General features: G+C 37.3%; 1 protein-coding gene across 1 annotated transcript in view; it reads right to left on the bottom strand.

Annotated features, from left to right (window-relative positions):
• The window catches only part of LOC104596250 (SNARE-interacting protein KEULE-like), a 100409-nt gene extending 79442 nt beyond the window's left edge, over nt 1-20967 (bottom strand). Inside the window, exons 1-7 of the mRNA XM_010257334.3 lie at nt 20601-20967; nt 13980-14038; nt 12764-12845; nt 12542-12620; nt 6159-6209; nt 5962-6058; nt 5731-5763 (exon numbers count right to left, since the gene is read on the bottom strand). Of these exons, the coding sequence (XP_010255636.1) occupies nt 5731-5763; nt 5962-6058; nt 6159-6209; nt 12542-12620; nt 12764-12845; nt 13980-14038; nt 20601-20670 (471 nt within the window). The 5' untranslated portion in view covers nt 20671-20967. The remainder of the gene's footprint in view (nt 1-5730; nt 5764-5961; nt 6059-6158; nt 6210-12541; nt 12621-12763; nt 12846-13979; nt 14039-20600) is intronic.
• Nucleotides 20968-21638: the final 671 nt, after the last annotated feature.

Raw genomic sequence — 21638 nt, 5'->3', positions numbered from 1 at the left:
AGTTCCCTTTTAATCTTATGTCTGTTAGTAGACCAACAAAGTCACTTAATTGTTCTATAATCCTTTATCCCTCTTCTTGTGTGTTTCAAGATTTCAAGACGGGGATGAAGATTGGTGGAGGGCATGAAGCAAATGGATTGTATTACCTTAACGGTGGTGGCCCGCCAGTAGCTTTTTAGTCATCTCTTACCCCTCTCCAGTGGCACTACAGACTTGGTCATCCATCTCTCAAGGTTCTGAAGTTGTTGGTTCCATCCTTAAGTCGTCTTCCATTGTTGGATTGTGAGTCATGTCAACTTGGGAAACACCATAGAGTCTCTTTTAGTCCAAGAGTTGATAGTCGTGTCTTGAGTCCTTTTTCTTTAGTACATTCAGATGTTTGGGGTCCAAATAAAGTGGTGTCATACAATGGTTATAAGTATTTTGTAATTTTTTTTTATGACTTTTCAAGGATGACATAGCTCTATCTTATGAAAGATCAAAGTGAATTGTTCTCTATTTTCCAAAAATTTTATGGTGAAATACGTACCTAATTTGAAGTTCATATTAAAATTCTTCACTCAGATAATGCAAAAGAGTACACCTCAACACCATTTCAGCAATATTTAGAGCACCATGGGATAATTCATCAAACTTCTTATTCCTATACCCCACAACAGAATGGCGTGGCTAAACAGAAAAATCGACATTTACTTGAAATCGCTTGGTCCATTATGCTTGATATGAATGTCCCAAAGCGATTTTGGAGTGATGCTGTCCTGACATCATGTTTCCTCATCAATCGGATGCCCATGTCCATCCTTGGAAGTCAATCCCCTTTCTCAGTCTTGTTTCCTACTCTTTCTTTGCTCCTTCTTATTCCTAGAGTCTTTGGTTGTGTTTGCTTTGTTCAAAATTTAGGACCTGGTTTAGACAAGTTAGATGTGCATGCCACCAAATGCATATTTCTTGGATACTCTAGAACCCAAAAAGGGTATAAGTATTATAACCCTAGCTCTCATCGGTCCTTTGTGTGCTTGGATGTCACTTTCTCTGAGTTCATTCCTTTTTTCTCGAGTACTGATGTCCCTCCTCCTGCTCCTATGGTTCCACTTCCAGTGGTTCCAGTTCCGGTTGAAGACCCCCTTCCCGTAGTTTATGTTCAAGCTCCATCCCCACCTTCTCCAGTGCAGGTTAATACTGAGAGGCCACCTATAACACAAGTGTATACTCACAGAAGAGCACCAGCCCCTCCTCCAGTTTAGCCCTTGTTAACAGATCTTGTGGTTGCACCTCCTCCTTCTGACCTTAATCTTCCTATTGCATTGCGGAAAGGTAAACGTAATTGTACATCTCATCCTATTTCTCATTATGTTTCTATTGCTCACCTTTCTACTTCCCATCACCATTTTATATCTTTGCTATCCTCTGTTTCCACTCCTAAGACTATCCAAGAATCCCTTACTTCTCCAGGGTGGCAACAAGCAATGGAAGAGTAATTGTTTGCCTTACAACACAATCACACGTGGGAGCTTACTACTCTCCCTCCCAATAAGCATGTTGTTGGATGTAAGAGGGTCTACACAGTGAAGTATCTTCCAGATGGTAGTGTAGAGCGATTAAAGGCCGGGTTAGTGGCCAAGGGCTATTCCCAGTTATATGGTGTTGACTATATGGAGACATTCTCTCCTGTGGCTAAGATATGTTCAGTTCAGGTGTTAATTTCATTAGCAGCAATGTATAATTGGTCTCTCTTTCAACTAGACATCAAGAATGCCTTCTTACATGGTGATTTAGCAGAGGAAGTATATATGGAGCAACCACTAGGGTTTGTTGCTTAGGGAGAGGATGGTAAAGTTTGTAGACTTAAGAAGGCAATCTATGGGCTGAAACAATCTCCATGTGCGTGGTTTGGTAGATTCAGTGAAGTAGTGAAGAACTTTGGCATGAAACAGTGTCAAGTAAACCATTTCGTATTCAATCGTGACTCAAAAGATGGAAAAATCTTACTAGTGCTGTCTGTGGATGATATTGTCATAAGTGGCAGTGATAGGAATGAGATTGATAGGTTGAAAAACTTTCTACAAGATCACTTCAACACGAAGGATCTTGGTAAGCTGAAATACGTCCTGGGAATAGAAGTTGCTAGGTCAAGGCATGGAATTAACTTGTGTCAAAAGAAATATGTCCTTGACTTACTTAAAGAAATAGGGTTGTTAGGTGCCAAACCAGCTAAAATTCCCATGGAACTGAAGGTACAAGAGGTTGATAATCAATAGGTGCCAAACCATCAATGCTAAGTTGAGTATTGATGCGAGTGAAGACTTTGATGATCCTAGAAGGTACAAGAGGTTGGTGGGAAAATTGAACCATCTAACTATCACACGGTCATATATACCATTTGTTGTAAGTATGGTGAGTCAGTTTATGCAATATTCTCGGGTTCCACATTGGGAAGCAGTTCTAAGAATAGTCAGGTACCTGAAGGGTGCTCCAGGTCGTAGTCTATTATACAAAAATGGAGGAAATCTTAAGATAGAAGGGTATACAAATGCTGATTGGGCCGGATCTGTGTCAAATCGGAGGTCAACTACAGGATATTGTATCTTCCTTGGTGGCAATCTGGTAACTTGGAAGATCAAGAAACAAACAGTGGTGGAAAGGAGCAGTACAGAAGCTGAGTACAAGGCTATGGTTCATACTACATGTGAACTAGTATGGTTGAAAAATCTCTTGCATGAAATGGGATTCTCAATTGATAGGCCCATGAGATTGTGCTGTGATAATCAAACTGTTGTACACATTTCTTCTAATCCAGTCTTTTATGAGAGAACAAAGCATATTGAAGTCAACTACCACTTTGTACAAAAAAAGTGATCGATGGAGTGATAATTCATGTGAGTTCAAAAAACCATTGGACAGATTTGTTTACAAAGGGACTATCTCGGGGAAGAGTGGACTACATATGTGACAAGCTGGGACTATATGAGATATATTCTTTAGCTTGAAGGGGAGTGTTAGAATCGACATTACAAGGTTATTTAGGTCTTTTGTCATTCTAATTGAGATTGAATAGTCTGTTTTATCTGAGTTTAAGTTATGACATATATGCAAAGCTCACCTTTAAGTCTTCCTCTCTTTCTCCTACATCCTTCGGATCTCAACTAGATCCATGGGGATAGCTGTCTTTAATCCCCGCTGGTTCTTGTCTGCCGCATCTTTTTCTTGAATGATGCCACTGGATGAAATCGACAAAAGCAGTTGGGGTCCAACCGTAACTGTAATTGGCCCTATTTCATCCTTCAATTTTCTCAGATGACTTGGCGGGCTCGTGTCTCCAGAACGGATGAACCTTGTGGTCATCCATTTCCATGTCTCTTTCTTCCTCTTTCCTAAGCTCCTAGGGAGTTTGGAAACTTGATTTTTGAACCTGCTGTTTTTGTCACCTTCAACCGATTAAACGCTCTAGTCTTCCCCTCCTCCTACGTGAACCAAATCCTACAAAACTTTTCTGTTATCTCTTCCCATTCATAAGAGAAGCCTGCTCATGACTTAAGAAAGATGATGATGGACGTAAACTTCTGTCCATAATCGACCTATCTTTTAACAGCACGTGCTTAGGAGGCCTACCAAAAGGATTGATCGACTTGGGCCCACCGTCTTTTGAGCTGTCTTGATCAGTCGGCCCATCTTGATTCTTCGGATAAAAAAGCCCACTTGTCCCATACTTCTCACCGAAATAAGGTGCCTGTTTAACACTTGTCCTTTCTGCAGTTTTCTCTCAAAATTACCTCAATGCCCTTTGGGAGAACCGCCCTTCTGTTCGCCTCTCTAGTAAGATTTAAAAAAATTTCCTTTTTCATTAAATTCTTTTCACGAAGCAAAGCATTAGACCGTTCAACTTTTGAGACTGACTCTTCTTCTCCGCTCCCCACACCCTCCTCTTCCTTCCTGCTGCGTGTAAACCACCAAGTCAACTTGTCATCTTCTTCAACCTTGGGATAGCCATCCCACAGTGCCACTTCACCTTTTGTAGCAAACCTTCCTCCATCGTCCTTCAATCCACAGGTCACAGGAACGAGGGATACATTCTGGTTTCACCCCAGACAATTTGGCCTTTATAGTGTACAGATCATCGAAACCATAATCTTCCATAGATCACCTAACGCTGATACTATTCTGTCAATTGAATCCCCTTTCCAAAGGTTGAACGGAAACCCTATCAGCTTAACAGTAGTGCTTGCTTCCGTGAACTCTTTCTCATTACAAGACATCTTCCATTTTTCAAACAAGACCAACCCTGCAACAGATTTTGCTGAATAATCTTCCACTACTTCGTCTCCTACGTCAACAAAAACCTTATTATTGCTAAAAGGAAGATAGGCGATACTATTTTTTATCTTCAAATCTTCCACCACAGAGTTCAGAATTGGTTTCTAATTTCTCACTTTCTCCTCTACAGTAACAACGTATCTCTTCTCCCAAACACTGCTTTCCATTTCCAACGACTGACTTTGGCGTATTATGTGAGCTAGCTATGATAAACGACCCCTGTTTGTTCTGATCATCACTGGCTGTCACTACACCCCTATTGGGCTCCGTACTCTCCTCTGTTGTTGCAAGGCGATCAGCTTCCATAAAAACATTCAGCATCTTTTCTCTCGAAGAATCCGAAGCTGAGAAACAAAGATATTTTTGCAAATCTTCTGAAAACCTCAACCAGTCACTACTTCCCTTCCCTTCCGGCAGGCAAATCATTTGCCTATAATCTTCTTCAGTGAACTCTGTAATAGTAACATACCAATCTTTTCTATTCCATCATTGCACTGACTCATACCATCTATCTACTGAGCTCATGGAACTTCACCACCCTACCATTCTAACAGAGAACACCGCCCCATCCACAAAACCCTTTAGCCATCGTATTTCTCCTTCGGTTAGAAAAATCGTAGATTTCCTCCTCCTTTAACTTCAGATACCTTCAATCCTGCCCTCTAAAATCTTCTAAAATCAGATTTTTTGCTTCAATCTGAAAACTCCTACTCCACACCATTGTCTCCATCGCCGACTATGCTAGAGAACTCGTTACATAGGAAAAGAAACCTCTCCACACCCAACCACATATGTCCAACTGGAGCCCACTGCAGCTTCTTCAAAACCTCTAACACTACCTTAGTGGATAAAATAACTAAATAATAAAATATTCAAGGGCACAATAATCTACACGACTTCATCTTCATCCATTAAGGATCACAACCTCCCTAAAAACATGTTCACTAAAAAACAGAGAAATTAGCTTTTTTCGGTTCAGCCACTTAAGCTGTTATCAAACAACTCCTTACCGGAGTTCAAATGAAAAAAAATCAAAATTCAACTCAAACTTTGACCATGAAAGTTCCATTGCAGTAAAAATAATTTGGTTCATATTAAAGCTTAGAACTATCTAAAGGATGCATTGATTTTAAAACCCAATTTAAAGAACAGATTCTCTTGCACAATGTCAATCTGAAGAGGGTTTCTATACTACATGGACAGAAAGGTGTGTTTCCAAGGGGATTGCCCTTCATGATCGTGTTCTAATCAGTATTTTGTAGATAAAAATTCACATCATCTGTGAGAAAGAAATTTATTCAAAAATGGCCTTCACAGAATGATGGTAATCTCCACCATTAAGTATTTGCAAAAGTCCCTGCCCCTATATGATTTGAATTAAACAAGGAATTTTACAAAGGCAAGGGTATTGGCAAATACCTGACTGTCTATAGGAAAATACTCCAAATTGAACTGCATACCTCACCAAAACAAGAAAACAATCAGTATCAGGAAGACTAGACTTTTCAATAATGAAAGCACCAAGAAAAGTTCGAAATATACTGATAAAAGATCAATAGTTAAATTATGTACTTTATTAGAACATAATTAGCTAATTACTGATTAATTAAATGAAATTGCAAAGCTATATAAAAAGAAGATAATGTTAACCTCTTTCAATGCACCTATGCGAGGTAAAACACTTGTGTCATTCTTAATGTGAGTAACCAATTCTTTTGGAGTAGGTGAACTGAAGAAAACAAATGCCCTGGTACAGAAATATTAATGCTTAAACTAATTTGAACATTATAGAGCATAGATGTAAAGAACTAGATCGTGGAAAGGGGGGAAGTAAATCATTCACATACTTCTTGTATAAAGGCACTCTTCCAGACATGTCTGACAAGAACATGACAATACTGCAAGTTACCAAAAGCAGAGTTAGAATGCAACCATCTGTCCATCTGTGGCAAAAATATACCACATGTAGTATCAATTTTAGTTTCCTGTGTTTTATGGCTTCGTGCAAAAGATGAGAGATGCTAAGGGTGTTGAACTATGAAAGAATAAGATGGAAAAACCACTCCAAGCCATGGTGCAATAGGAGAACATGTAAAGACACTCAAAATCATGATAGAACTTGCACAAATAAAAATAAAAATAAAACAAAAGTAATCAAGAGAAGAGAATTTATGGAGAATGAAAGTGAGAATAGGGAATATACATAATATTGTAGGTGTAAAATCGTTATCATCATCTAAGCCTTGCCCTAACTATATGGGGTCAGCTACCTGAATCCTGTTTCACCATTTCACTCTGTTCAGTGACATATCCATTGTCAAATTATGGTCACTTAAATCATTTCTTACTACTTCCACTCAAGTCCTTTTAGGTATGTCCCCAGCTCTTCTAGCCTCTTCAATTTGTTTTTTTTTTTTTGATAAATAATGATAAAATTTTATTACTAATCAAGAGATAGAAGCAACAGAGGTAGATAAACAGGACATCCCACCAGAAGCGTGACATGAAGCCTCAAGTATATAAAAAAATTATAATTGAACCAAAACATATGATCCCTGTTCACTCCTTGATTATCTAAATAGTCTGCTAATCCATTTGTTAATCTCTTGAGAGAGAGAGATGTTAACAATGTTCATTAAATCAGAAAAAGTACATGAGATGTACAATACAGAAGAAAATGAAGACGGACTTCAGTTACATAGGAAGAGTAAAGTTGCTATAGAGAGAATCTCTCTTAGTCCCAAACTTTGCATCCATACCACCCAAAAGGTGAGCTTTGCATCCATGCCACCCAAAAGGTCTCTAGCCTCGGCTAGGTAATGGAACAGCTTCCAAGGGCCATCATCTTTCTCCCCTAACCATTTGATTGTGTTTGCAGTGTCACCTTCAACAGCTATTCTTGTAAAACCCAAGTCTTTAGCAATTCGGATCACTTTAAGAGCTGCCAAAGCATCAGACTTGGTAGAATTTGTTGTTCCAATTGGACCACTGAAGGCCCAAAAGATATTACCATCCTTCTCCCTGATCACACAACCAATGCCAATTAGGGGTGCCAATCAGGTGGGTTTGGGTTTGAGCTTCAACCCATCTAACCCACAAACCCGTTAATGATCCATTTAGAGAAAATAAAATGGATTGAATTTAACTCAAATCTCCCTTGACCAAACCCAACTTGCTTGACCCATTAATCCTAGATATACATAAATTACATAAAAAAGCAACATGAATTGTAGAAAATACAAAATTATAAAAAATATAGAAAATGCAAAAAATAACAAAAATTACAGAAAAACATAACAAAAATTATACAAACATAGAAAATGAGAAATTAACAAAAGTTATAGGAAAATATAATAAAAGTTATAACAAAATAGAAAATGAAAAAAAAAAGATAAACAATCCAAGCCATTAAAGAACTCACAAACTCCCTTAAAATATTAGTCATTCAGTTCAACAACTTCACCGGTAATCTAATGGCTCCTCAATGTTGTAATCTCCTTGACTACCAGATTTTTGAAAAAAGATGTGGACTTTGTGGTTTTATGCAAACTGTTTTATCCGTATAATAAGATTAATCGGCTTATGATCTGCCATCTCAATACCCACCACTTGAATGAGATTCCATCTCTACCACTGAAAACGTCCAATGTTTACCACTCAACCCACTCAAAAGTAGTATTGAAATAAAGTGGGGCCCATTTCTTCCTGTTGACAACTAACAAACATCAATCAATGCTCAAGCATGTCTGACTACACATAACATCATAGCAAGCACTTAAGATGTTGACACAGATAACTTGTACTCCTTTCCCAGATTAGATTTGATTTTCTATAATCATTTACTACCGTCTGATTGATGATGAACAAAGGAACAAATTATCTCTATAAAAAACAAAATTCTTGGTTTGAACTTCGAAATTTTCAAATTCATAACCCTAGTTTAGAACTTTAAAATGAAGAGCAGAGCGACACACCTTTCGCCATTGCAATCGGAGTTTGCTTCCTCACCTCACTGGTTTTCCCAATCGCTAAACCTGACGAAAATAGCAGCTCTGCTATTAATTCCACTGATGCGGGGTTTGCAGTCATGGAGATGATCATAAGCTTCATTCCTTATTTCAATTGGCCTAAAACTGTTAAGAAAACTGTAAAGAGAGAAGAGAAACAAAGAATTTGATTGCTTAGAGAGGGAGGGAGATGAGGAGACAAGCATAGAGTGAGAGAAGAATCTAGGGTTAGGAGACTATCTTTGTCATGGAAGAGATGAAAGAAGAAAGATGAAAATGGTGAAGTGACGAACCAGAGAGAGAAAAATCAAAATGTCAAAAGCAATGGGTTACCTGTTGGATAACCATGACCCTACCCACTTAATCCATTTAAATGTTCTTTCAATGGGTTAACCAACCCACCACACCCGGTATTATATACACACAATCCAACCTGTCAATTAATGGGTGGATTGGGTGGGTTAGCAGGTTTGGTTGAAAAATTGCCATTACTAATGCCAATCATCCCTAGGTTTCTTAAAGCACTACCATCAAAGTGTTACAGATCTGATCTGTACTGGTTTCAGCCCTAAATGATAGAGAAGAACAGAGAAGAAAGAAAGAAGAGAAACAACATTAGAAGTCCAAACATCAATATAAATAATTTCAAAAGGTGAAGTAGCATGTTCAACTTGGTGAGTGAATAGAAAAATATGACTCTTATTCAAACAACAAGAAACACAAGATCTATCAAAGGATTTCATAAAAGAAAAATTAGTTTTAATAAAACCAGAATCAAACTAGTATTTAAGTTTTTTATAATTTGGGTGGCTCAAGCATTTATGCCACAAATCCCAAACATAGTTTTTTTGACTCAAACCAAGACTCAATGTAGAAGAGCTCAAAAAAGTAGAGGATGATGTTGATGGAGATTTTTCAAACTCCAATGCAAACAAGCAATCCATCCTACACACCTTCCCTTTCACTTTCCTAGTGCACTGGTCCTGAATCAAACAATCATCAGAGGAAAAAGGTTAAAATATGACTTTCATCAACTAATTGACCAACCGAAATAAGGTTGGTAGTAAGTTTAGGAACAAAGCAGGTTTTAGCAAGGAACAAGGATTTTGAAGGGGAAAGTTTGATACACAAGTCATCACTCCCAATGATGTCAAATTTCTCACCATTAGTGGTGACAATGTGTCGATGATTGGTCTCAAACAATATCTATGAAGGTTCAAGATAGGCCTCAATCATATGATTTGTAGCATTAGAATCAATTATCCAAACGGGAGAAGAGCAATAACCGGAGAACTCACCAGATAGGCCAATAGCAGAAAAGGCAGATGAGATGGAAGAAGATACCAGTTGTTGTATCTCTTCCTTATTTATGGAAGTCAAGGATTCTCCCTTGGCAATAGGGGTATCGGACACTCGTCCCCCAAACACTTGATAAGCTCGTAAATGATTCTTCTTCATAGGTCCCTTAGGTGGACGAATTGGGCAATCTGGAATGATATGTCCATGTTTGCAATATGTGCAGACATTCTTCTTTTTGCAATGAGAGGTTATATGACCATATTCTTTACATTCATAACATTGAGTTTTGGAAGGGTCCTTTCCACCAGATTTCTTATTCCCCCGTGTAAGAAAAAACAGTATCAATCCCTGAAACATAATGTTTCCCTCTTATGTTTGCAGTAGTTAGGAGTCTAGTTTCTTCCCTCAACAACTCTCCCATCATAGAGTTCAAGTCTATAAGAGTTCCTCTACTCAAAATATTTGACCTGATTATTTCATACTCAAGTCTCAGCCTCATGAGAAATTGGTTAACTTTCCTATTTTCAGATTGTTTCTGCAAATACTTGACACATTCAACGGGATCAGAGGGTTCAGTATGAACAAGTCCATATTCAGCTCAGTGATCAATAAAGCCTGAATAGTATTCTTGTATCTTTTTGTCCCCCTGGTAATAAGCAAAGATTTCAGATTCAATCTAGTATTGTCGTAATATATTGGACTAATGATAAACCTTTTTCAAATAGGCATACATCTCATAGGTAGTCCTCAGTCTTCTCATAGGAACACTAATGTGAGGCACAATGGAGTTCAAAATCCAAGAGACTAACTTTCTATTGTCAATCTTCCATTGTGTATAGGCTTTACTATCAGCCTCAGCCTCATTAGGTTTACTTATAGTCCCATTCAAGTAACCTTCAAGTCCCTTTCCCTCAACATAGAAATCAAAATGGAACTTCCACATATTGTAGTTAGTTCCATCAAAATTTTTAGGGAGAAAATCAACCTTTTCAGCCATCATAAACGAGCAAAAAACAACCCAGAATAGCAGTACTGATGTTGGAAAAGTACTCAAATCAGCAATGAACAAGGTAGAAAAAATTACTTCAGCTGAACACAGTATTCTTCGTAAAAGTAAAATGAGGGCTGAGGCATGAAATATAGACAAATCCAAGGCAACTTCAGCAGGAAACTTTAGAGAAGAATGAAAATTCCTCCAATAGCACCACAGAATTAGGGCAACACAAATTAGGGTTCCAAGAACTGATAACCAAGAGAAAATACCCTAGGGCAGCACAAAAACTAGGGTTCCAAGGACTGATAACAGTCGGTTATGACAATAGTGTGATGCACCAACCTGAATGAGAAGTTTTGCATATCAGTTTTGAAGAGAAGACTTGATGTCTTTTGAAGTTCCTCAGTTAGAAGAAGAAACCAGGTTCGAATACTGCTGCTATTGAGGGAGGAAGCAGCCAAATTGTTGAGACTCCTTAATCTGTAACTGTTCGAAACTGAACCACAGAGAGAAAGGCTGCTGCCGCCCAAGAGAAATCAGTACACAGTCAGAGGAAGAAAACAAAAGTGCTACCGCCTAGGAGAGAAGACCGGAACTCCTCCAAGACTTGCCAGTTTCTGCTGATTTTCTGAGGGAAAGAAGAAGGTTCTAGGTGACACAACTGGTCAGAAATCCTTCCAAACAGAAGCCTTCAAGAGGAACAACGGTTAGAAGAGCCCTAACACCAGCCAAAAGCACCCTGAGAACAGAAACCCTAATATGCCCAACAAATGAGCAAGGAAAGAACAGCTTGCTCTAATACCATGTCAATAGACCCAGAGCAAAATACAAAATTTTGGGGATGAAGAATGAATGATTCGACCCTACCCCAAGGGTCTTTATATAGAAAGTGAAATTTCAAAAATTACAGAGAGGCCCTTGCAGGGCTGAAGTGAAAAAAAAATAATAAATAAGAAAACAATACAATAAGTACTACAGTAGAAGTCAGGGCTGACTTCTGACCACCCCTTTTTTTTGCTAATGTGTCAGCCAAAGAATTAGACAATCTTTGTACTCAATGAGTTTTTACTTGGAAGTTTCTAATCAGCCATCTAAACTTATTTAATTCAATTCCTATAGCTCCAAATTACTCCCTCATCATTCAACAACCACACTATCACTACCTTCAAATCACCTTCAATGATTATTTTTTTCCAATTGAGATCTTTCGCCTGCTGCAAACCCTCCAACATAGCAGCAACTTGGCCCTCTTCATTCCTAAAAACACCTCCAACTCCTGAAGGCCTCATATTCCCCATGCTGCTACCATCAAAATTGAGTTTTATGAAACCCGTCTCTAATGGCTCCCATTTAAAAAAAAAATCATTAAAATAAAAAGAAAAGAAAAATAGGTGATGAATGATCACCAAAAAATCAAACACTACAGAAAATAAAAAACACAAAATACAATATCAAAGTAATCAAACCCCTATATCCAATTCCTGTAAAGCCCAAAAGCCCTCCCCAATGTGCAATACAAGCCATATGCCTGGACAAAGCAAGCAACCTTGACATAAAACAAATTCAAAGTTAAAGTAAAAGTAAAGAAATGTGGATTGTACCCAAGTGCTTCAAGCATGTGAAACTCTTAATGTGTTTGTCTATTTAGTTGCATTACTTTACAGTTTAAAATAGCCCATTTCCAGATTTTGATTAAGAATCCCAGGTTACTCCAACCTCCATGAAATGAGAAGAAAGGGAACACAAGGGCAGATGATACAGGTGCAGTTATAATTGAGGTAACTAACTCATGTACTGTAATATATAAAGAATGGAAAAAAGGTAAACAAGACTCTACCTATAAATGATAGAAAAAAAAAATTATACAGTTTCTCTCTAACAGGAACCAAGAAAATGGCTATCAAATTGCAAAGATAAGGAAATTATTTACTTTTCTTTTGTTGGCTGGATGAAGTAAATAGCATCCATGGAGGGCAATGGTTGTCTTCGCCTGAAAAGGTCTTCCACCACTGCAAGAATCATTGAAAACATAGTGAACTCTAACCAAGAAACCAATGGAGAAACAACATCACTCAAGCTGAAAAACCAAACCAATATCTAAGAATAAAAAGTAAAGCTTGAAACTTTTCAAAGAGTGGTTTCTGTTGCTTACATGAGATTCCTTCCTCTGTGATGTCAGCCATCTTGCATGAGTAAGACATGACCTTGACAGTAACTTTGTCCATGATGAGTACCTGTTCATCATGTATTAAAATTGACCAGGCTAATAAAGTAGGAATCTCATAGAAATAAAAACCAGAGGTAATATTCCATAAGTTTCCAAGAGAGAGAGTAAAAAAATTGGCATGAAAGATAACTGGCAAGCCAGTTGAGTTACATGAAAGCCTTCAAGAGGATAAAGTTCGCCATCAGATTTAAGATAACAACAAATTTTAACATCCACAAAATAAAGGCTATGTTTGATTTGATAGAAAATAAAAGAGAAATAGAAAGTTTAAGGGAAAGTATTTAAGGAGTTTTGTGAAATTTCTTAAGAACTTCCCCCAACTTTCCGTTGATCTATTACTTTATATCAAACCAAACACAACTTAAGCGAAAATAAAGAAGAATTTATTTCAATGTCTGTTTTCTTTGGAAACTGTAACAACAGAACTTAACAAGAGCTGAGACAATGCAACAATCATGCATCATTGGTGCCAAGATGAAAAACAAGGGATTACAACCAGGTTATTGATCCATATCAAGCATAGTGAAGTAGTGAACTCTAGACATGATTCAAACCACAAGTATTATGGATGACATGCTTTTAGTTTCCAATGGGGAACTTAGACTTCCTGATACCTACACGTATTTGTATGTGCATGCATTATAAAGGATCTCTAATTGGTCAAATCATCCTCCTTAAGTGAATGGCAAGTACTACAGGAAATCTCTTCTGGGTACACAATACCAGTCACTAGAGATCATGACGTGAAGGTAAGGGAATGGAGCACAACTAAGTAGCTTAGGCAAAAACACAGAGACAAAAACCTGATCTATAGAATCCCTATGACTACAAAACAAGAAAAAAAGACTTGTATCTGCTTACATAAGAATATAAGATATAAGTATCACAACACTACAAAATAATTTTTTTTTTCTTAAAAAAGTCCATTGTCAATGTTGGCCCCAGCTATTAAGGAACATGGGAGGGGTAGACACTAGACACGATAAGGGCTTAATCTTTGGCATTTTTCTTGCACAAAGCAGCCACTCTCAAACTCTGAACAAGCATTTTAAGACTTGTCAACCCGAGATAAAATAAAACTTTTTGCTAACTTATCATAAAAAATATTACTTCCAATTCATAATAACAATTCTAATAGTACCTTCCAACTTGATTTTGTATCTCCAACTTTAGATGACCGAAGCATTTCATGCAATAATCCTGAACATATGCATACAACATAAGTATTACAAAGGGTTCACCAATATCCCAAAAAACAACAAACCTTAAGTATAATGATTACTAATCTAGAATTACCCTACAAGGTATGAGGTTAAAACGGTCTAAAGGTTTTAAATAAAAAAATTGAAATGATAAAGAAAAGTTTTGATGAATGACATATAGTGTATAGTGTAGAGAGGATGAGGGGTAACTTCATAATTTAACATTCTTTTATTTGGCTCTTTTGTATATCTCTTCGTACATTACTGTACATATTTTACTCGTGTAAGGACAGAGTTGTCCATTCTCACATTGATATATATATATATATATATATATATATATATATATATATATTTCTGGGCGTGTGGGGACTATATACACCCATCCATTTTCGTGTGACTCTCTTGTCTCTTCTCTTCTTCGACTGGAACTGACATGGTTTCAGAGCAGGTTGCTCTCTGATCTTATTCTCTACTGAGATCTACCGAACCCTTCAACCGGTGGAGTGTATAGGGCTGTTTTTTATCAACCCTACCTGTTGTACAAACAAAGTTCGAACTTTGCAAGAGAGATTTCATTAGATCTCTCTTAGGATATCTCAGATCAAGGCCAAACTTCAGATCTGGTGTCGCCAGACCAGATCTATCTGTTGTACAAATATCTCTTGGTTTGGTGAAGTTTTGAAGTAGTTTTGATCATCTTCCTTGGGCGGCTGCTACTTACAGTTTCCTTTTTTGGACTATTGATTTTTTTTACTGAGGTTTCAAACTTCGTTTTCTTACTCTAAGGGTATCAGTGATTCCTACAGATTATTATCTCCTCCTCAAGGTATTCATCTTACTCTAAGGGTCTCAGTGATAGAGACAAAGTTTTTTATCTCTTTTCCTTGCCAAAAAAAATAAAAAGATCATTTTTACCTTTTTTCACAACTCATTAATATCATAATATTTTTTACTACTCTAGTCATAATAGTATTGTATTTCACAAAAAAAAAACCATGTCCATTGAGAACCTGTACACTGGGAATGTACAACACTATATCACTTCGTATGAATTTAGCTTACAATAAGTGTTTTAGTATAAAAAAAGGAGCTATTTGAAATTCCTTGAAAATGTTTCTATATGCTCAGCCATGAGCAAGTAATCCTTTAAGATTTCTTTTTACCACATCCATCTCATTCACTTTATTTTCAAAAATCTACAAGTTCTTTTCTTCCTTAGTGTTTCATGGACACAAACACAGAAGCCAAAATCCAACACGTTTCCAAGAGTTTGACTTGGCAAGACAAGAAAACATGGATTTGAAGACATGTAAATGGAAAAATATAAATAATTATTTTCTTATTGAATTTTCACATTAAATGGTTTCCTTTGTTACTAAGCAACATTTGATATGAAAAATGGCATTCATGTACATTAGCTTTTCATTTATGTCAAATAAGATAAATATTGCATAGAAGTGTGCTAAAAAATCCATTGAGTGTTGGACTAAACACATATCCAAAATAAACACATTGTCCATTTGGAGTTCATGAAAAACTGCTTTCCACACCACCTGTAATATTGCTTTGAGTAGCATGCTCAGCAACACCTTGTCCATTCTACTCAGTTTTGCAACCTCTATGGAAAAGGGAAGGTATTGACTTAGGAAGGCATCCCTTCACTCCAAAACAAGCTAGAGGCACAATTCAAAGTTGGCAGGAGAACCTACAATGAATGAACAAGCTAGAGCCATTGTTGCCACATAGGGCACAAAGGTCACTACTCAAATTCATGCCTCTTGATAAGCATATCAATTAGCAAAAATTTTCTATCTGTAGTTGTTTAAGCAAGGCCACCTTTGATGGTATGTATTTGACCCAAACTTTAGAACTAGGGAACAAACTTTTCCTCGTTCTAACTGATTTTGTTGTAAAAATTGCACTAAGAACTAGCCTGACTTGTCTCAGACCCAAATTCTTTTATCTACCCTCTCCTAAGTAGGTTTTTCTTGATAAATATGACCATATAGGTTTTCCATCAGTTCTGTTGTTAGAGTGTTGTTAGTTTATTTTTTTTATATTAGACTGTGACAACAAGGGCACCACTGTAATTTCTCATTCTTTTTATTTGTTTGTGATGTCCCCTAGTATAAATAACATAACTGTCGCCACCAGCCAGAACTTTTTGGCTCTCTAAAGTTTCTCTCCTCTTCTCCTCTCTTCTTTTTTTTTCTATTGTTTTTGGTGGAAAATATGGTATCAAAGCATCCTACTGAGTGGTAAAAGACTCCAAATCAAGCTATTCTTTCGGAAACCTTTTTTTAACTAGACTGTGTGAAGAGAAAACTCCCAATAGACTGATCTGAACACCAGTTTCTTCCTTCTTTTTCTTTTTTGCTTCGTTGTAGGCTTGTAGCACCAAGATAAGTGCTTCTGGTGACAAGCTGTGAAGTTGACTGTAAAGGTATGTGCCTTTTGTCTGCGTGTTGTAGTGGATTGTGGGATCCCTCCCAACTATTGTAACCCTTGCCACATGGGTTTTGTGAACTGTTGGTGAATAGAGGTTTAGTTGTTGGGCATTGTAGCCATATTGTCGAGTATTCCTGTGTGTCCAGCTAAGGCTTAAAACCCTAATTCTTAGTTGTGTGTGGTGACACTGATCAGATTTGTGGTTAAACATTTGTGTTTGGTGGTGAGGGTGATTACATAAATGAAACGCCCCTATTGGCTTATCGGCCTGTATTGATATTTTGAACCTTGGTTTAAAGCAGCCTCCGAGAGCCTAGTTTGGACAATTTAGCAAAGTTGTTAAGGAGTTTGGTTAAGGTCAATCAGTCCATATTCTTCTCTCCCTTCCAATATTGTCAAAAAAAAAAAACTCCATATTCTTCTCCCCCTTCCACAGAATTTCTGCGGTTAGATTCTTAGTTAGCTAGTCTTTTTACCAAAGGTTTAAATGAGGTGAGAATGAAATATCTTTGTAACAATCTGGGGAAATTCGATTTATGTGCTTCAACTTGAGGAGGAATGTTACTAGGCATATATAAATGGGTATTTTCAATAAAGCAAGGTTGGTTATGTTAGTAGGCATAAGTGGGTATTTTCAATAGGTACAAAGCAAGGTTGGTGGCAAAAGGGTATACCCAAGTATAAAGCATTGATTATGTTGGGACTTTTGCTCCAGTAGCAATGATGAATTCTATTTGGGTTCTCTTGTCACTAACTGCCAATCTGGATTGGGAATTACACCAGATTGATATAAAAAATGCATTCCTAAATGGTGACTTGGAAGAGGAAGTATGCATGGTTCAATCACTGGGTTTTTAAGCCAAAGGTACTAAAGGCAAAGTGTGTAGGTTGAAAAAATCTTGTATGAATCAAAATAATCTCTTAGAACTTGGTTTAGTAGGTTTCATATGGCAATTTAGTAGGTGAAGTTCGAGCAATGTCACTCTAATCACACCCTCTTTGTTAAGGGGAGTTAAGGGAGGGTTGCAACACTGATTGTATATGTAGATGACATTATCATCATAGGTGACCAAAGTTCTGAGATACAAAAATGGATGGAGTTTCTGGCTTTCTAGTTTGAGGTAAAAGATCTAGGACCACTACAGTATTCTCTTGGAATCAAGGTTCCCGCTCCCAAAAGGGTATCTTCGTTTATCAAAGGAAATACATCCTAGATCTATTATAGGACACAAGCAAACTAGGTGCAAAACCAACTAATACCCCTATTGATTGTAATCACTAGTTGGGTGGTTGTGACGGAGAACCTTTGAAGGATGTAAAATAATTTCAAAGGTTAGTGGGAAGACTATTGTGCTTGTCTATGTCACAGCCAAACATGCACTCTCCTAAGGTACCATAGAAGTTGCTAAGAGAGTTCTCAAGTACTTAAAGAAATATCTAGGAACTGCGTTACTCTTCAAGATAGCAAAATCACTTAAAAGTGGAGATTTATACTGATGCAAACTAGGTAAGTGTTGTGAATGGCAGGAAGTTCACCAATGGATATGGGTACTTTTGTGGGAGGAAACTTGGTGACATGGAAGAGTAAGTAGCAAAATGTGGTTGCTAAATCAAGTGCTAAAGATAAATATAAGGCTATGGCTCATAGGGTGATTGAAGTGCTTAGGATAAAGAATTTAGTGTGTAATCCTTATGTTAGCTCCAAAGAGCAGCTTGGTGATGTTCTTACAAAGGGGCTTCAGAGTTTGTGACACAATGTTACGTGACATATTCAGATTTAAACCGCCTATCATCAATACAACCTACTCAACTTGCATATGTGTAGGCTTCCTACTTCATGAGGCCATGTTTTTCAAACAAAATACCCTTTCTACCGCAGTCATATGTGTATCCCTAAGAGCATGCATGAACTGATTAATAACATCTTAGTTTACTTTCTCTCATTTTATAACCTATTAGAGATACTCCTAAGTTCCTGCAAAGGACATCATTTTTTATCCTATCCTATCTAGTGGTTCCACTCAAAGATAAATCAAGATCCATGTTCATGAGAATTTGGAAAAAGTTTTAGTGTCGGCTGCCAACCTACAACCTTCCTATAGCTGGGCTTGGGACTAGTTGTGTAAGACGAGCTCACACTGGGTATAAATGCTATTTGCTTATATACTCGACAACAACCTACAAATGGCTATTTTTCAAGCAACAACTTCCTCTTTCTCATATGCATGAGTCAAGCCTTTCATATTCTTTGCTCATAGAAACTTGAAAGACAGTTTCACACTCCTTTGTGGCTTTATTAGAAATTCCTACCCACCCACCGGGAAAGAGATGGTAACAGATCTTTACCGGTATATGGAAGACACCATCTTTTCCCAGAGTTCAGATGGGCTACACATTTGTTGTTACAATGCAGGCTACACTTCATTCCGCATTGTAACGCGTTGCTCTTTTGGGGAAAGAAGTATAAAAGTAACGGGAGGTGGGTCAACACTCCCATTACTCATTTTTTTCCATTTTTTCAAACAAAAAATGAAAAAAAAAACATTTATCTTTTAACCCTAGCTCACCCTAAAAGTCTGAAATTTTACTCTGTCTAAAACCTTCCGCCCACACCCAAAAGCTCAAAGAGAGAAAACAACCGGTTCATGTTTTCCATCCGATGAATAGAAAGAACATAGAACCTATTGAAATATTTCTCTTCCAATATTCTTCAAGTCCTCCACTGCCCAAGTATTTGTTTCTCCAATTATTTTTCTACCCATTGAGAAACCAGTCCCACTCTATTATTCAAAACCTTCCTCCGAGCAACACAAACAAAAAAAAGGACAAATAGAGAGTATGCCTTCCCAATGCCCACAAACGATAGTTATTATGGCTCTTGCTCAAAATAAGTCCATATACCTTAATAATTGAGCATGGAGGCTTTGGATGCCTTTGATGTCTCTAAAATCACATAAAACTAATTATTAAACAATATGACGCCAGCTTCATAAATCTTGATAGTTTATTACACCTCTTTCTCAAAACAAGCCCCTATACCTTAATAATTGAGCATAGAGGCTTCAAACTTCAAAGACATGTCTTTGAAGATCTCTAAAATCACATAGAAGCTTCAAATTTTTTAAACGGTATTAATTGGACCATGTTAAAAGAACGAGACACTGGGCAAACAAGAGAGGGGGAGAGGAAGAGGTTCAGGAGTTCAACATTGTTGCCGGCAGTATTAAAGGGGGAAGGGGATTATAACAGTTGGTCAAACAACTATTTATGAAGTTTTATCCTGTTCAAAACCTTCCGCCCAAAGTCTAAAACCCATTCAAAACATAAGTTTCACCCTGTTCAAAACCTTCTGCCCAAGACCCGGAAGCATCAATGTATGTCTTCCATCTGACAAATAAAGGACACAGGACCTGCCGAAAAGATTCATCTCTACCACCCTTTTTCAAGTCTTCTTCCACCGCCCAAGTATTTGTCTCACCAGACTCCAGGAGATGCTCTCTTCATTGTTCAAAGTCTTCCTCCCTGAAATACAGGGAGGACAAAGAATAGAGAGGACCTGCCGAAAATGCTTTTTTCATTTTTTTTTTGTTTGAAAAAAAAGGAAAAAAAAAAAAGGGAATAACGGGAGTACCAACCCACCTCCCGTTACTTTTACACGTCTCTCCAGAAGAGCTAACGTGTTACAACGCGGATGAAAGTGCAGCCCGCGTTGTAACAACAAATGTGCAGCAAATCATCATGCTTGTTACTATTAACGCAAGTAAAATTGAATGTAGATACGATCTTCGGATCAATAATAATAGCAATTCCATGGGTTTAATATAGATGTTCAACCAACAGTCACCAATTATTCTTCTATCGAAAAGAAACCGCTTTCAATGCATCAACCATTGCAAGTATCCGGCATGACCTCACGGATCAAACAAAATAAGATTAGAACTGCAACTGTATTTAGATCGTGGGAAGCGGTAAGAAATGCCAAGTGCAATCTCAAACACCATTATAACTAACGAAAGAAATTACAAGCAATCAACATTGATGAGGAAAGGCATCGAATGAGAAGGAAGAACAAATTCAAACAGAAGATTAGAGAAAGAAAAAGAACTTACTGTCGCGGCTAATTTGCTTGAAGGTTTTGTACTCGCCATGAGACGAGAAATCAGAGTCCGACATGGACATGATTCAAGCTTTGAAACCAACCAGCCTCCTCGCCTATCAATCAATCGATCTGGAAAAAGAAATGGTGTTGCAGCAATCGAAATCTAAACAAAAAGAGACAAATTGTGTTTCGTCGTGTTTGTAGAGGCTGAAAGAAGGAGGAGAATAATCTTCAAATGGTCAGAATTGTGAGACGTGTTGACCGTCGAACGTTAAAGAACAAGAATTTCGCTTTCCCTCCGCGAGAGACGAGAGAGAACCCAACTCGATGCCGAGGAATAAAACCTTCCACTCCATGCATGAACGAGTCGCGCCTTCGTCTTTCTCCTTGGAATTGCCTATGAATAGGGGGGGCGGGTGACACTGACACGCTGTAAATGGATCGAATCGGATACGGAAGATCCAAATTCGAATCTTATCCATCGGATTTCTAACGCATTCCGGTCCAATTCGGATTTCAATCGGATATAGAATAGTTTAAGTGGCATTTTTAATCAATTCAGGTGTTAATCAATTCGTTAATCAATCATTAAGTGGCATTTTTAAAAGAGAAACAAGTGTAATTTAATTTTCTTTATTAAGTGTAATCAAATATTGTCAAAATTTAGAACCGTTCATTTTTTATTAACATTTGAATGATTGATAAAAAAATTAAATAACACTTGAAGAGCATTAATATTTTTTCAAATATCATTTAACGGCTGATTAATGGATTGATTAACATTAAATACTCGATTAACACATTTTGGGCTTAGTGTTTAGCCTTAAAAAAATTACACTAAGCCCAAAATAAAAGATACTAATCGAGAATTTTCCTAAATTAAACTAATAGTTTATAAAATAAACGGATCTTTATTAATGGATGAATCCATAATTGATCCAAATATAAACACATCGAATTTGGATAACCTTAATGGGGATTGAACCTCGGGAAATCCGATACTACCGAAACCAGACTAAGCACAAATGATGACATACAAAGTTTCTCC

This window comes from Nelumbo nucifera, chromosome 1 (genome assembly GCF_055504915.1).
Source record: "Nelumbo nucifera cultivar China Antique chromosome 1, China Antique-T2T, whole genome shotgun sequence".
NCBI classification, from domain to species: Eukaryota; Viridiplantae; Streptophyta; class Magnoliopsida; order Proteales; family Nelumbonaceae; genus Nelumbo; species Nelumbo nucifera.
Note: the sequence above shows the minus strand (reverse complement) of the source record. Positions and strands in the feature narration are given on the sequence as shown.